Source organism: Sylvia atricapilla, chromosome 1 (assembly GCF_009819655.1).
Source record: "Sylvia atricapilla isolate bSylAtr1 chromosome 1, bSylAtr1.pri, whole genome shotgun sequence".
In the NCBI taxonomy this organism is placed as follows: Eukaryota; Metazoa; Chordata; class Aves; order Passeriformes; family Sylviidae; genus Sylvia; species Sylvia atricapilla.
This window is the reverse complement of record NC_089140.1, coordinates 133,871,786-133,889,770: the sequence shown is the minus strand read 5'-3', so window position 1 is coordinate 133,889,770 and position 17,985 is coordinate 133,871,786. Positions and strand designations below refer to the sequence as shown.

The following is a 17,985-nucleotide window of genomic DNA, read 5'->3' as shown; positions in this document are numbered from 1 at the left end:
CCATGCTGTTATTCTATATCATGCACATCATTGCTGGGGGGTGGAAGTGAGGGATCCTCAATTCCAAGAAGGAGGGATGTGGCTTGTAGTGGGGAAGAAAAGGTGGCACATGGAGCTTGTGCCAGCCGTTTTGGTCTTTGTCTCAGGGTTGTGCTGCACTGATGAGCATTTTCCATGTAAAACACCCTCTCTGACACACACTGCTGATATTAGGATTGTTGCTGGAACTGTTCACTTTTTTATCTCATTGTTCTTTCTACTAGTTTTTACTCAACCCATAATCTCTGCCTTTTGTAACTCTCACTGAAGGGGGAAAAGAATGAGCATTGGGGAGGGAGGGGAACTAATTTAGGGACTGTCACTTCTAAACCATGATCCTAACCCAGAAACATGCCAACCTGAAGATCAAGATGGTCTCCAAAGAACAATTTACACCTAACACACTGAAAATCAAGAATCTTGCTATGTCTAATAAGTATTTCACAAATGGGTAAATGAAGAACCAGAAATAGTAAATGAATGGAATGCCATAAAAAAATCCAACCCGAAATAGATTTGAAGGTTCTAGGTAGTTTCACTTTTCTGAAGAATTTTGACTTGGATAAAATGAAGTTTTGCATACAAAAATATTCTAAAAGGCTAATTGTTTAAATAAAATTGAAGTTTTCTATGTGTGAAGTGTATATACAAGAAGATGTGATTTCTAAACTAGGCTCATTTCTATAGCAACTGATTTTGAAATTAAATTTTAATTCACATACATATGCTAAGAATAACAACCATATATTAATAAAATCAATAATATATAATATATATTATTATATAATAATTAATATATGTAATTACACATGCATCATATAGAATATTATGGTAATAATACAATAATAAGGAAATGGAATTCCAACTGACAAAACAGTTGGAATGCTTGACAAGAGCTCCAGTATTCAGTGATGAAGTCATTGGTCCTTGATACTTTCGGCTGCAAGTCAAATGAGACTATCCACGTCACCAGGTTTACAGAATCCTGCAATATTCACACCTTGCATCATGAAAGCGATGTCACCACAGCAAGTGACATCATAACAAGAAATACGTTTTAGTTTTCAAAATTTATTACTGCCTATTCTTACGTACTTAGAGTCATTATTTTACACCTCAATTTTCTCTTAAAGCTTTGGTGACCACTACTCCTGGCAAAAGGAGAAAATTCCATTTTTTTAAGTGTGACCATAAGTGAACTTTCTCCTCATCTTCCCATCTTACACATGTTCAGTGTAGGTCATGCAACAGCCTCTTCCCTAAAAAAGTCAAAACTGCTCATGGGAAAGATGACAACAAAGGTTTGACTGCTACTTCCATGTGAATTCATCCAGCCACTCTCACATTCTTATCCTTCAGGCCCATACACCAACAGTATCAAATGCCTTGGAAAACAGACAACCTCTGTACTATGTCAGATGTAAATAAAAGCTTCATTACATGTGGCAGAGAACAGCTCCGGGCATGGAGGCCAAGTACAGCCATATTGACTTGCTGGGAGGCCTCCTTTAGCCTTTAATCAGGTGTAAGCATACAAACTACCTCTGGAGAATGTTCCCTGCAACGCTTCAGCTTCTGCACCTTGAGATCCACTTGAGAAGAGTGCCTGCTGGCCTCAACCAAACTCATGACAGGGGCCATTTTAACACTTATTTACATCTCCAGTTCTGTCACTACTGAATATAACACAGGAGTAGCATATTTTTCCTTCCACTTCTTAGACCTGCATCCTCTCATTATGAAGCAAAGACTCCCATCATTTAAGAAGATAGAGGTGAGACCCAGAGAAAGGTCTGCAAGAGGAAGCAGCTGCTACAGCCAACAAAACAGTTCATCAATCCCAGCTGGTCACAGCAAGATTGACATCCTGGTCCTCATATAAATGGTGCCAGGTTGCATACTAAAAATTACTTTTTAAATACCACATATTTAAATACTAGTTCTTACAATTATTTCATAATCTAAGAAATTCCGCTTTTGTTACAAAAAAATGAGGCAGCTGGGCAAATCTCAAGAGTTCCTGTTTTTAGAAGACATTTGGAAATGAGTATATAATTTATATATAAATTATATACTGTGAAGTCTGTAAGTTACAGATTAAGTAAGTAATAACTACATCATAGAGGTTAAACAAGTTGAATATAGTGCAAGTATATTTCAGAAACACTGGTATTATTCTATCAGGCCTAAAATTACATTATGTAGAGGTCTGCAGATCAAGTTCAGGTAAGCAACACAAATCAGGGCTATGCATGAAAAAGAACTGGGAAGATTACTGGGCAGACTTGAAGATTTGGATAAATTCTCACTTTAATAATTATCAAGACTGATAATTATTTAAAATCCTGCATTTAATGCACAGGTGTGGTAACTGCTTAAAACAGCTCCAGTACCATAATCCAAACCACAAGACAGCAGTTCACAAGCATTAGCACCTCCCTTAACAGAATTCAAGTGTCAAAACAAGACCCAAAGCACAAAGGTTAACTCGATGACTGTCAGACCCTTACTTTTGTTATTCTGTGTCCAAATGGCCTCCTCCCAGATCCAAATTGTTGATTTGGAAAGCAGATCAAGATCCACAGAAATCCCCCCTGCTTCAACAAGGTTCTGTCTCAACCCCTGGAGCCTGGGAGCCCAGCTCTCTGCTTTTAATCCAATATCCACTTCACTACAGAAGATTTATTTAGACTGCCTCTTGTTTCGTTAAGGGTTCCAAAAGTCCATGGTGATTTTTGACACTTTGTTATAATGTTTCCGTGACCACCCCCCCCCACCCCCTCCTAACATACCACACCACCCAGCCTCATTTTCATATGGATACAAAGCATCGGGATAAAATGATGGTTCATTATAGTGGTACAGAGCTCTTATCTTCATCCGGCAAGAGTCATTTCCTTCCAAAGATTGAAATGCAAATGTGAAAATTAATGATAACTGCATTATCTGATAGCAGAGATAATACCGATTCACTGTCAGAGTAACACACAGTCGTTCTATGATTTCCTCTGCTTCTTCACAATATTCTTCTTACTGTCAGACTATATCTATGGTTAACTATGTTTCATGGATTTTTGTTAATTTACATCAAATAGCATTTCCAAGATCTTAAATCTACCACATTTCCCCAATCAAAAAGGAAACAAAATCAGGACAGTAATCTCCAAGTCCTTCTTAGGACTGATTTGAAAAGAAAGAACGAAAAATGAAAAAGAAGTAAAAGGGAGGGGGGGAGGGGGAAGGCTATCATTAATGTCTATTTCCATCTTGCAGTGGTCTACAAACCACTCTATATTATACAGCTTTGCTTTGTAACCCAAAGTTTTTTATAGTATTACTAAATAATGCAGAGTAAACCCAACAATCAATACATATTTGCAGTGATTCTTATGAGTGGCTACAGGAAATCTATACAGAAAAGCTTTTCAAACTACCATTTACAGCAGGTAAAAATGTGAATCTAGCATGCTCAATGTTCACTACAATTTTCTGATCTACAACTCTCTAAAGAAATACACATTTCACATGAATGCCTGTTTCTATTTTTATTGAATATTAACAGCAGCATAGCTCAATGTAACATAATTTTGAAGTGCTATTTAATTTCCAGTGCACTATTTTTCTTAAAGTTGCTGATACATTCTAAGAAAAACACCAACGTGTAAGAGTAATTAAAAGAAACTACAATGTGCTGTATTTAACTATTCTTAGCACTTTTATCAACAGTTCTGATACATGTGTAGGACTGATGATGAATCAACTGAAACGAGTAACATGAGTTGCAACTTCATTCTGATTTACTACTGCCAGTAGCAGAAGTCCTGTTGATTTACTGGAGGCAGAATTTTACACATGGAAAACTTTCCCTTTATGCAGAGATGACGGCAAACAATACACGAAAAATTACCATGAACTGCCAATAGGAGTTTTAGGTCTTATTTCACACTGCATGGTAGGTTTTTCATTTGGGGTTTTTTTTTTCCATTTTTGACATGTGGAAAAATCACATTTTCTTACTTTCTAAGCAGAATTCAGGTGCAATTCAAAATAATTACTGAGACTGACTTTCAAGCTATCCAATTGCACATTCTTTAGCAAAATTAGCACATTCTTTAAGAAAGCCAGGCACCCTTACGACTATAAAAGTAAGAACTCACATAAGTAATAAGGACAATCTAGTGTAGTGCACGTGAATTAAGAAGAAAGAGATCCAATTCCTCCTTAGAACCAAGCCCTTTTGAATGCCATGGATTTCTCCTTTGGAAGTGCCTTACATATTTACTTCCTCAACTGGTAGCAATGTTTCTCTGTCTTAAAAGCCAGATACAACTCCACTGATCGCTGAAGCACCCCTTGTTTGTTGGAATTGCAGGAAGAAAGTCAGAAGAATGGATAGCACAGGATGGTGCAGTGGATTTGGAAAAACTTTTTGGCTTAGTCAGTACAAGAAAACTTTTTCCCATCTGTCAACAGGGAAAAAACGTTCCTTGCATACTACAGAACAGGTATATGTTGTCTTCAAGTCTTTTGTTTTGTTTCATCACTACAGAGTAATTGAGAAACACAGAATAGAGAAAAGCACCAGAAGTTATTCTCAACATGGTTTCAGTAAAAAGTTACTGAAGAAATAAAAATTGGGAATTGCTTATATGAGGCCTGTTAGTACTTATTCATTATAAATGCACCCAAATAGTACAATATTTGTAAGAGCAATAGATAGTATATTCAGTTATTAATTTCATTTTAGTTACATGGAACTATCATGGTCAGTCAGTCAAATTTCTGCCCCAGTGAAATCCATGTCATTTTAGAAGTCCAATGTTTGCCACAGAACTTGACCATGTTCTCTAGGAAGGCATCTCATCCTGAATGCAAATATTTCTAATGACAGATAAGTGACTTTTCACAAAATGTTTCAATAATGACTTTTTAAGCACTAAAATCCATTCTTTGTGTCTGAAACTGTGGAGCTTCAACATCCATTTAATCTTCTGATACTTTGCTAGAAAGAGGTGCCCATTGTTATCAGATCTTCACTCTGAATTTAAAGTAGTTTGCAATCAGATTGCCCTTTAATATAACTTTAATATATCTTTGTTAAACTAAATAGGGAAAGAACCTAGGCTTTTCCATAATACCAGTCTTTTCAACTTTCTAGTGGCTCTTCTCTAAACCTGTTACAAATTTTAACATTATTCTTGAAATGTACCACAGGAAACAGAACCCTGTTTCATCACCAAACAAGACTGCTGACCAGACAACCAAAGTAATCTGAGAAGCCAAACATACCCTTTAGCCATAACCCTCTCTTTGGGGCTTTTTGGGCTCAACCCCAGTTCATTAAATCTCAAGACTTTTTCAGACTGCTTTCTGAAGCTACTACAGGTCTTTTACAACTGTAACAATTCTTTGAAAATTTTTATTTACCTTCTCAGAAGCCTGTAACTTTATATTTAATTACTCTGAAACTGAAACACACTTCTGCAGCTAACATGGCAAGTTACTCAGGTCTGCCAATAGCAATATCTACCCATTATTCAGCATTATTTAAAACTTTAAACATACCGCAAATAACTAAATATATTTTAGCTCACATTACATATTATGTTGGTTTTACAAGACCTATTTGTTTCTAAGCCTATACAGATTGGCATTCTTACTAACACCCTCTTAATAAAAGCATCTTACAGTACTTATCCCCTAATTTCCAGTGGGACCATTGCCATGTGGACAGGTCTGTCACTACCCACACCAACTTTCACTGGTTCTGAACACAGTTGAGAAATCATGTCAAAACATTTCTGGAACTGAAAATTGATCAATAAAGCTGGGTCATCTAGCTTCTAAAAAAGTTAAATTCAAACCATCAGAAGTACAGTCATCACATACAGTCAAACAGGCTTTCCAGCACAAATATTTTAAGCACACTAGAAATAATTACTTTACTTTTTACTTGTCCCCTCTAACTATTGGTCATGACTTGTAATGGATCAATACTAATTTTCTACTTGTTTTTTTTCTTGCCACATTTTAAAATGTCATCTTACTGCTATTAATGAAGCTACTGATAGATTTTTAGGGGGTTGTTTTGTTTTCTTTTTCTTTTTCTTTTTTTTTTTTTTTTTTTAAGCCTTGTATTATATAGTTCCTAACATCTGGTTACATCCACTTGAATTTTTCCAGGGTTTTTTTTTGGTTTGGTTTTGTTTTGTGTGTTTGTTTTTGTTTTTGTTTTGTTTTTAATTATCTTCTAGGTAATATCAACATTACCTTCATTTTCATTACAGTTTTTGGAAAGTCTAAAAATTGTTCTTAAATTATAATTCATACTTCTGATTCAAAATTTTCAAACCTTTTCTCCTTTTTCATAGAGTTCATATTTGCTGTCTCTTATAACGAAAACTATAGTAGACTGAAGTTGTATCCACTACTGCAAGCATGACCACTGGATAATAACAAACAAGCACTCATTACCAAATCTGAAAACAATGTATCTTTCAAGAACCCATAGAATTTATAATTTCCTTATATTTAGCTTAACAACATTTTACTTGAGGTGCCCAGTATCTAAAATTTTCAGAGATTTTAATGAAGTTTTGCTTTGGACGCATGAATCATACATTCTGTAGAAACCAGAATGATCATATTCTCTAATACGATGGGTGATCTGTAGAAGCCATGTAGGGGACCTTCCTGTTTGCTATGTCTTAAAGCACTGCCTCAACTGCACTGACCCCCTAAAAATACTACAAAGCTACAGAACTGTGTAACTCCATGTACCAAGGAAAAGAGCAGACATAAGGCCATAAAATGACCTCTGCTCCCACATTTAAAACTAAGCCTTTTTACATACAACGCATTTAAACCCAGTCTTGCTGTTCTTGCTTTCTATTCCTTGGACTTTTGCTGCTGGCTAAAAAAGAAAAAGGATCAGGCCCTTCACTGTGTGTTCATATACAGTCTATTGATCTAAGTTTCCACTATTTCACAGCAGTTTCACTGAACGGAAATTTTTAAAAATTGAAGATAAAGCACAGTGAAAAATGAGGGTAGTTGAAAAACATTCAGGTAACCCTCAAAGTGGCTACACAGAATAGGCAGTATCTCTGAAATTCTCTGATGGTCAGTGAAGGTCACAAGACTCTGATCTGAAATATTGCTTCAGCAGAAACTCTTTGAAACCACTTTTAACTTTAGATTTTTGTTCCCAAAAATATTCTAATTACGAAGACTTAAGAATGCACGTGAACCACTTAACAATGCAAATTTTCAAACAAAATAAAGCTCTAATTAATGCCAGAAGCTTAATTTTTCAATTTCTGGAAAGTACTGGCTCTGAAAGTCACAATATGTTCCCTTAGTGCTAAAAAAAGACATAAAATATTAAAATACCAAAACAGCTCTACTATTTATATAAATCCCTGAGTTGTCACAGTTCACATTATCAGTTGACAGCAACTCATATCATGCAGAACACAGTTGTTTGATTCTGAGAGGCTCCACCTCCCAGAGATGGAACTTTCCTTACCAGAGAAGGTAAGGAGACCAGAGACAGCTCAGATAACAAAAAAACGTATCATCATCTGCCCTTTGAGGTTGTGCCTCTACTGACAGTTGGTAAAATTGATGAATCAAAGCTTTCAATGGCTCTGTTCATGCTGTGCTAAAATATGTTTCCAAATAAGCAGAATATTTCATGCTTTGTTGATCTGTTTTTTTGCAAAACACTAAAATACATTATCTCTGTACTGCATGGTTGAAAATGATCTTCTGTTGATTGCTTCTTCTTCCATGTCAATAGTAACCAACTTCATTTCATATGTGATGGAGAGTATGGGACGTGCAATATGTCCATTCCTTTTTTCATATGTATTATACCCTTGGAAAGAATCAATATTTAAATAAAATATAGATGCTGATACTGGTGGTCATCAGTTTTCAGAAGTCAAAAGAAATTTTCCAACATTCAGCTTTGATTTCCATCTTATTCCATGTCAAAGCTATCAATAAATACTACAAGTACACTCATCCTACTGTTTAAATGATTTTTCCCCCAACAAAATGAAAAGACCTTTTACTCCACACTGTCAAGAACTCAGAAACTTCTGAATAAGGTAGAACATATAAAAACCAGTAATGGCCCACAAAATGCAAATTCAACTATGCTGAAATATAGCTGAACACTACACTAAAAAAATGCAACAAAAAATTACAAATTTTAGATAGACTTTATTTATAATGAAATTAAAAACAAATCATATGGTAAATACTGAGAGCCTTTAAATCTGCTATGCAGCTAGAAAAAGCCATTGTGATACATCCACATATATATCTTGCATTATTTTACATGTATAGTAGCGTAATGCTAAACCTTGTTTTCATATAACACTATAGTGCTTAATATAGTATATCAAGTTCTTTGTGTATTATCATGAAAAACATTTTAAATTCTATAATAATAATTAGATATACTATGTCTTCATTTTTGTTTGCATTGTATTTTCCAGCTACTGGTTTCAGAAAATTGCCATTAGTTTTGTTCTTCTCTTCATGAAGAGCATACAGTAATTTGCAAAATCAAGCAAGGATGAAAATGTGATTGAAATATAGGAATTTTTCTAATGAAATATTATTATTGCATTATAAATTATTGATAGAACGGTTCTGGAACTCTCTTCTGATGTGCTCATCCTTTTGAGGGAAAATTTCCATAAGAGATACAGCTATTGCTAGAGCATGTTTGGCTTCAGATGCACATTTTGCAACAGTTTTATTAAATTATGGTCAATATAATGGATTTTTAAGGCCTATTCCCAAGCCCATGCCCATGAAAACATTGCATTCAACTGCAGAATTGCCTAATTGAGAAATACAATTTACCCCTTTGCCTTAGGTACTTTTACAGTACAAGAGAGGTTTTACATATTTATATTGAACAGATACTTGAAAGTATTGCCATATTACCATTACATCTTAGCAATGTTATGCTTGCACCATCTTCACTTACATAGCAGAAAATGTTACCTTGAATTACTGTTTTAATGTGAAGCTCTAACGCTTCACTGACTGCAGTCTGAGTTTCTCTTTCCACTGAAACCAATGACCTGGTGTGCTAAATGATTTCTATCAGCCTCAAGCAGGTAAAAAGAAGCTCCTTGAAAATGTTAGTAGACATCGTACCTATTCGTTAAGCTAAACATGTTGTGAAATGTTGGCACAAGGCTTGAGAAAAGACCAAAGCATCTGGGTGGTCTTCTGACCTCAGAAAACAGAGCAGAAGTGATTCTCCCTTAATTCGATCATGGAAAAAAGAACTTTCAATCCTAAAATTCTAAGCAGCAAGAAAATTTTCCTTTACATCAAACAAGTACATAAGGCATTTTACATTGAACAATTTACAAAATGGTATAACAGACGCCATTTTTTTCATTCAAGAATTTAATCTTAGTACTTACCTGTCAATGTCCTGGAACCCAAAGGATCATAAAAGAGACAGTCCATTAAAAATAAACACAAAGCATAACAACCTACTAAAATAATGAAATTAACAAATATTTAAGTCAAGTTCGAAAAACTTCTCATGGCTTTCAGTTGTTTTTCCCTACCTGGCCCATCCCAATCTTCAGTCTCCACAGCAAGCTGCCCTGGTTTCTCTGACCTTGCATCACCATCAGATTCTGCTGCCTCCTGGATGCCTTCTTCATTGCCTGAAAAACCATCAGAAAATATAGTATTGACATATTCCAACAGTAACTTTTAAGCAAGGCTCCTATAATATCCAAACAACTGCTTACATGCCTAAGTGAAAACATATGCATGTCTATAAACAGAGAGAAAACGAAAAAAAATATTAGACATGTAAACACTTATGAGCTCCCATAGACTCAAAGAAGCCCTGAGTTTCCAGTACTTCCAGTTACACAGATAGAAAAATCTTAGAAAACAGTGTTTACTCCATATGCCTAAGAAACAGAATCACAACTTGCACCTAGTTATGTAAAGCAAAGTACATTATGTCACTGAGCCTGTATGTACAAAGGAGAGAAAGAAATCAGTTCGTGAATCCTCAGGAATATATGCTTTCAGTTACGGATTTTTTTTAGACACCAAAATGTTTCCTATGCACTGCAGATAAATGACACTCAGAACAAAAATATGGTCTCCTAAACATATTGCTTTTTCACACAGCTAGTGAAAAGCTAATATATGGTATTTCAGCATTTAAGGAATTTGCCCTTAAAGTCATAATATACCAGCAGGTCTCTAAAGTAATTTTCTCCCTATTAAGCTTTATTTAAAGAAATGCTTCATTTCTGATAAATTTTTGGATTTTCACCATCCAGAAGTACCTGAAAGCATCTGTCTGTCTTCTGTTACTACCTACTACAAGGTCATATACATGACACACAGAATATTATGAGAGGGTTAAATTTTTAGAGATGATCATTTAATTTTTTATTTGACGAACTGCTTGTTGAAAGTGCAGTATTTCAGGTAAACTAATAGACTAGGCAAGCTCAACACCTAAACAGTTTGAAAAAACCATCAAATAAACTACACTGAAGATGAGGGGTTCAGGTATTAACACAAAACACACTGGTGACAGTTACATCTTAAGTGACATCTCTAAAGGCTTTTCCAGGTTTGGATTTTTACTCTTTTTTTTTTTTTTTTTTTTTTTTTAAATTTTTTTTTTTTAATATTAACCTATCCAAGAAACTCATGCACAAAAAGACATTAAAAAGAACTGAAAGAAAAAAAAACAAATCTACACAATTAACTACTTTAGTCAAATAAGATTGACTATGGTCGATTCTTTTATCAAACTTGAAGGACACTTTTTAGAAAATGATCTCCCACAAAAAAGTGACAGCACTAGAAAAACAAATACTGTGTATTTTACTAACTGAAAAATCAGACCCTTTGTTGATTTAATAACAGGAGACCAAGAAGGAGCAAAAAGCACAGCAATTAAGCAGTGACTTGTTATTTTTTCCCCACTCATGATAACAAAAGCTTTAATTAGCAACATAGGTAAAGAAATGTGATTATAAAAAAAACTATGCCAGATCCCCATATGTTATCACCAGAGCTATATTTATAGCAGGTAAGATTGTAACCCAGAGTTTTCAAGTACATGATTATATACAAACACTATAAACTATCAACTTCATGTACATACATAACGTCTCATAATAACACATTCTTCCTTGCATTCATAAAACACAGTTTTTCAAATATGAAGTCTAAGAGCCTGATAAACTACTACTCACATAAACACAATGCTACAATCACTCCAGAGTTTGATTACAAAACTATAGTTCAGTGAACCTGTGGTACTAAAAACATGGTCCAGAATACTCGTATGCACTTGTAGTGTGTAAAATAAAACTTGAATACATCACAAACATCTAGTATTAATTTTTCTGTTAAATTGACAGTATAACTCTAGCCATGCATTTGAGGTTCACATGCTTCAGTTCAGTCTGAAGTTGCCTTTCAGACATCCTAAATAAACATATGTGCTGAAAAAGCTATCAAGTTTCTGCTAAGCAGTGTTTTATCATTTTTTAAGCTATTCTGAATTAGCATTTGTATAGTTACTTTGTAGTAATCAGAACTCTGCTTTCTTTGGGTGGACTGAAGAACCTATTGGACAATTTTACCTTCATGTTTCTATATTCATAGCAACTTAAACCAGCAAAAATTTGTCTTTCATTGGAGAGACACAAAAGAAATTTTTCCCAAGTTCAGACATAGCATGATCAATTCCAGTTTTCTCGAAAATGTTGGAAAGCAATTCACAGCAAGGGCAATTCTTGTTTTCTAACTCAAGATGTATTACCAACACAGATCATTCTTAGAATCTTCTTTGTATAGAATGCAAATGGTTCCTTCCACTGTATATAGCATAGCTGTATGTACTAAATCAGAACAGTAACAGCAAAATCTAGAAATAGTAATTCTTCTAGACAGAAAAGAAGTATAGATAATTGGAAAATTTAACCTCCACAGTATTGAGTTCTACCAGGTTATAATATATACCATCCTGATGTTAACTTGCAAATTTCAGCATTCTTCCAGTCAGTGCAACTAACCAGAACATAAACAAATGAAACTATTAGAATTAAAAGAGGACAAGGTTAAGTGAAAAATAAAATGGGCTGAAAAGCAAAGGACAGAATAACAGCTAAGGTACAAAAACTACAGTACACAGTAATTAAGTATTTGGGAGATGAGGAAAAATCTGAAAATGTATGTTAGGAGATGACTTAACTTTCTATTAACTAGCCTTTTCAGGGTTTCATGAAGTATAGTGCTACATGGTTTTCATAGTCAAGTTTTAATGAATTGATGCATGTCTTGTGCAAATAGAGTAGATAAAATGTGAAGAATTTACATTAAGGAAAACTTTGCTTTGCAACTAGAAGTTAATTCCTAATTCTTGTCATTGCTATTTTCTGTTATTCCCGACTGCCAAGTGCATGCATTACACACCTGAAATATCACCACACTGATTTCTGCTGCTCCTCCACGCTACTCCAATCTGCTTGTGAAACCAACAAATGCTACATTACTGTCAATTTCTGAATCCACCAGGGAGTGAAGTCTATCCCAGGTTCAGTAGAGCATCAAGGTCAGATTGAAATGGGCAACCAAGACATGGCAACCAAGACATCTGGTGCTGCAGACAATGCAACTTTAAAAAACCAAAAGGAGGCTTAGCAGAAGAGCTGATAACAAAGCACGTCTCTCAAGCATTTTTACTTTTCTTTCCCCACCGTTGTAGCTATTTTAGCAGCTAGCTTTTGTTTAGCATAAAGGAGTTTATTTCCTTCCAGAATTTATTTTCTTTCCATTGTTTAATATTTCTGTTCAGTCACTATTTTTCAGTCTCAGTAAGACTATTTTTTAATATTCATTTTAGAACTGATTACATTTTTCTACAGTTTACAGGTGTAGACATTTAACTGGATCCAGAACATTAGTAATTTCTTTTTTCCAAGTCCAATCAAGTCCTTTTTGCCTATATCTACTACCCATTTGCTACTAACTTGTTGATTAATTTCTAAACCCATTATTATGGGTCCTCTCACACTTTTTCTTTTCTTTGCTGCTCAATTACATTTCATATTTAAGTTAAAGGATAAGTAACTTTTTTTCCATCAACAGAACAGAGTGGTGTAAGTACTCTAAAATGAACCAAAACCTGCTTCTGTTTAAGCAGGTTTTAGCAGTTGCTTCTAAGCAACCAAGCCTGGTAAGTGAATTCTGTCCTTTAAGCCATGAGTCAAGTAAATCTGGAATTTCCACTTCTTCTCTATACTTAGTAATAAAGTTACACTTTTGGCAAAACTCATCACCTCTAACCTTAGATGACTGAAAGTTAAGCTAGCTCAGACTACTTATGCAGATACTCCTATAGGCAGGGAAGAGAGAAACCTCCTGAGTGATCCATCCTGTTCTAGGATGCCTGAGATATGAGACCCCTGTCTGAGACAGCTGAAATGAATCATCCTCTTAAACACACAGCTTAGACTAGGAACCTATCTTTAGTCAGCTAAAGTTGGGGGAAACAAATCTCTGACTTATTCTGAAATGCTGAATACACAAAGTACTGCTTATCTAAGAGGAAATAAACCCTGTCTTATTCAAACAACTTCTCTGTGTAATGTGGATAGAATTTTCATCTTGACCTTATAATTTCTCCCCAGCACTGACTGTTTCTGTTGTCTTCAGAAACAGTTCAAGTTTTTTAATGTGGTTTAAATAGCCTAATGTTTATCCAATAGACAATTCACTGCAATTCAAGGTGGCAAAATTGGTCACAAAATCTGAAGACTGTAAAAGAGAAATATTACCAGAAACAGGAGAGAGAACTCCAACTTTTCTGACAACACTGACGAGTAGGAAAAGAGAGACTTGCATATTAACAAGTAATTTCACTTTAATCTTTTTAACAAATTAAAGGCTTCCCAATTTGTACTTAATCAGCTTGTACCACAAGTAGTTGTGGTATTTTATAGAAGCACATGGGTTAGCAGTTCTTCTCAATCCTGCTGTTTTAATCCATGTTGTTCCTATCAGTATTAGGCTCTTACAGAAAGTCTTGTACAATATAACTATTGAGCTATCTTGACTAGGAATGTTATAGCAGATGTTAGGCACTCTAAAATGTATTTTGCAATCATCTACATCAACAAAGTATTTATAACAATGAACAGTTCAGAACTGACAGATCTACTTTCTTGTTCACAACTGCTTATCACGGCACAGATATCATGTATGTTTACCAGGTGCTTCCCATAGTTAGGATACCTTCACAGAAGCCATTCACAAAAGATAAGGTCATAAAAGAGATGAAAAACGTGCAAGCTTCACACACTCATGGTTTTATCATCAGACAAAATAGCTTTGGGTGAAGGACTGTACTAGTCACAAAAGGACACAGCAGCTTCTATTAGAGTGAGAGAACAATAAAAGTTTGAAATTCAGTTTGTTTTCCTCTTCCTGGCAGCATAAATGTAAACTTAAATTGTTAACATCCTCATACAGCTGTTCGGAGTGAAACATCACTTCTCAATTATAATAAATCAGTTCAGAAATAAATTGTTGCAAAGCCTGTAGCACTCTGTATTGCCAAAAGACAAAATAGATGCAATGCAAAAAAACTCGGGGAGTCAGTCACTGTGGACTCTCATTTGGCAAGGACATTACCTCATGGATGGTGACAGACCAGTGTGACTGGCTGTGAAAGGGGAGGGGGCCTGCTCCTTTCTGCCACAGTCTACAGTGGCAGTAATTCTAGATCTAACCAAACAAGAATTCTGAGTCTATACATACGAACCAGATGCCAGAGCTTCAGAAACTATAGATCAGCAATCAAAAACTGTCCTTTGTTATTCGCTTTATCTCAATGACTGCAACCGCTTACACATCCTGATAATCCTGCTCTTGAATCCGAAGAAACACACTGTAAGCTGAGGATTGTTGCCAGGAACCTCTCTTCAAAAGCCATACCCAGTAACTTTGAAATAAACCATATGCAATTTAAAATACAAATACGTCATTCATTCAAAGTAACTTACTTTTCAGCAGCACACAATGTTCTTAAGAATACCAATGACATCTAACAGGCCTTAACTAACCTTCTTATGGATTATCTCTTTCTAAAATATTCTATGTATATATTTAACTATAATTGTAATGGCAATAAAGGTGTCAGCAGATATAAATCATTCTGGGTATAAAATAATGCAAAAAAATAATTATATAAGCTTTTGGAATGGTAATAAAATTGTGAGAATAATTATTTGGGAGGGTACGTTTCCATACTTTGTTGTATTTGCCTAATGATATGAGGACAAGAAAAACAACTACAGTGGGTACAGGGCCATGCAGATGGGTTCACACTACAAGCCTTGCAAGGACAGAGAGATAGAGAGTCAGAGGAAGAGATCTGGTGTTATCACTACCAGACTGTTATCAATTCATCTGATATATATATATATATATCAGAAATAATTTCAGTGATGCCCATAAAAATCAACTGAGACACCCTACTCTACAAATGCAGGAAGTATGAGCAAAATCTGGCCCTCAGATGATTGATTTGGTAACGTACCTGAAAGAAACCAGCACTTGAACAAGTTACTCTAATGCATTTTATTTCAGATTATATTAATCACCTCAATACTTTGCTTCTTTGCAAGCAATTATTGTTTTCTGTCATGCTGATTAACAATCATAATTTCTCCTGGGATAAACCTCATTTGAAATAACTGTATGTTTCCATTTGCCCTAAGCACTCTTTGAATTATTTGTCCACCAAATCTCAGAAACAATGCATTGTCTCTTTCCCTAATTTTTAGCATCAGTCTATGAATATTCAAGTGCTGGCAAGTGCCCACATATTTGCAAGCCTTTAGCTCTCCAAAACAGTGGTATGAAACTATTTTGGTTTCTATTAAAATCACCACTTTGTTTAATAAAATGACATCTTGACACATTACATCTCAGCACAGCGATCATGTTAAAAAGCAGTGTCAATTATTTCTAACCATTTCAGCTACAGCCCTTTTCTCCTGGGATAAGACACTGCTGTGCAGCACATTCATCTAGACTGAGCCTGGCCTTCCTCTTTCTCTACATGTTTGATATGTTCTCATTATCGCCACTGTTTGCTTTTGAAGTCCTTTCAAGACAAAGATCACTCATTCAAATGTATTTCCTGCAGAAGAGTTAAAGTGTTCTCTAATTTCTATTTCTGACTTCCTTTTTATTAATGGGTTTGGAGAAAAAAAATTTTTTTTTCTAATTTTTAGGGAGAAACTCTAAACATCCATGCTACAAATGGGTATCATTCAGATATACTGGCTAGTCAAGAGGTTCTATCAATTTTAAAAAAAGGAAAAAAAGTCTAGCATCTTTTTAATCTTTCCCCATTAAAACTTCAAATACAAGAACACTATTAGACATATGCAAGTACTAGCCTGGGGTTCAAACTACATAGCTCTAAGCACTTGATTAGAAAAGCAGCAGAAGCACATTTTAAAAGGTATTTACATGACACAAATAAAGACTGTTGGTTAATATAATTTTCAAAAATTATTTCAATGGAAATGAACAATCCGTGAGATTCTAAACCAGCCTGCAGCAGAACAGAGAGATTACTTCAGAGAAATTCTAACAAGTTTCAAATTGTAAGTTTGAAGGCTCTTCTTCAAGTTCATATTTCAATTTAATTATATAACAATTCTGCTCCATCCCTACTGCAGAAATATTCAATCTCCTGTAAGAATTCTTCATCCAACCAAGAACACCTCATTTTATACTTTGCAGCTGAGATCATTATCATGTATGAATCCAGTTTTTAAGTGATTTCCAGATGACTACATGAACAGTAGAAATAGGCACCTGTTTCTACACAGTGAAGTCTTAATTTACTCTGTTGAAAACAACTGGATGTTTTGATTTGAAATAATCAACACTTCAGTTGGTTCAATATCAAAAGCAGTCAATTCCCTATCATTACAGGTGTATTCCTAGATATATGTTGCATTACACATGATTTCAAAACCAGTCTAGGCTTCTGTGAGTCAAACCCGAGAAAAAGACTTAGCAGTAAAAAAAAACTTGCTTCTTTTTCTCTATCCAGCAATAATATTTTTCTTATCAATATTTATCCAATGACGACAAAAATGTAGCATTTGCTTTATTTATTTTTACTGATCCTTTAAGAGTTAAATTACTGCAAATATACCCATATAGTACACAACCTGTGAGCAAGTCTGCTTTTTGGGCCTGGGTTGACAAGAATTTTTTCAGTCATGTCTTAGAACTCTTCAAACGTACTTAGAATTCTTGTGTCAGGGCCACCAAATAAGACAAAAAAGAGACAAATCAAGTGGAAGTGGACCTTCACTATAAACAAAATTGGAAACAGATGTACAGTACGCATGAACATGTGGTGAAATTTGTCATTTGTGCATTTCATGTTTTAAAGAAGATTACCCTTATTAATTTGCAATCCGTATTCTGTCAAATTTGACCTCAAATTTAGGTCAATCCAAGTTCAAGTTTTGTGACTTTCTAGAAAGAGGACATTACACTACTTGTTGCAACCAAATAATCCCTTCGTGAATTCTATCCATAGCTGTGATAGAATTCAGAATTTCATTGTTCTCTAAGAAAACCAAAATGTGCTGACTGAAAAGGCTGGAGTTGCTTTGATAAACTGCTTAAAGTTGAGTAAGCTATTTAAGTGTTTCTTGCACTTTTTAATTCTGTACAGTTAAAATAATGCTTTCTATTTGGATCAATGTATTTATTTCTTGAAACATAGCTTTCTAGTTTCTTTTTGAGATATAATTTTCTGTTCGATGACAAATTATTTAATGTCTTGATTAGGAGAAGGGTTTGCTTGTTTAACTTAAGGCAAATTTT

General features: G+C 34.8%; 1 protein-coding gene across 1 annotated transcript in view; it reads right to left on the bottom strand.

The window, feature by feature from the left end:
- ZFPM2 (zinc finger protein, FOG family member 2) overlaps positions 1 to 17,985 on the bottom strand; it is a 306,980-nt gene that overhangs the window by 224,232 nt on the left and 64,763 nt on the right. The window contains exon 3 of the mRNA XM_066334744.1: positions 9,645 to 9,746. Coding sequence (XP_066190841.1) covers positions 9,645 to 9,746 — 102 coding nt within the window. The remainder of the gene's footprint in view (positions 1 to 9,644; positions 9,747 to 17,985) is intronic.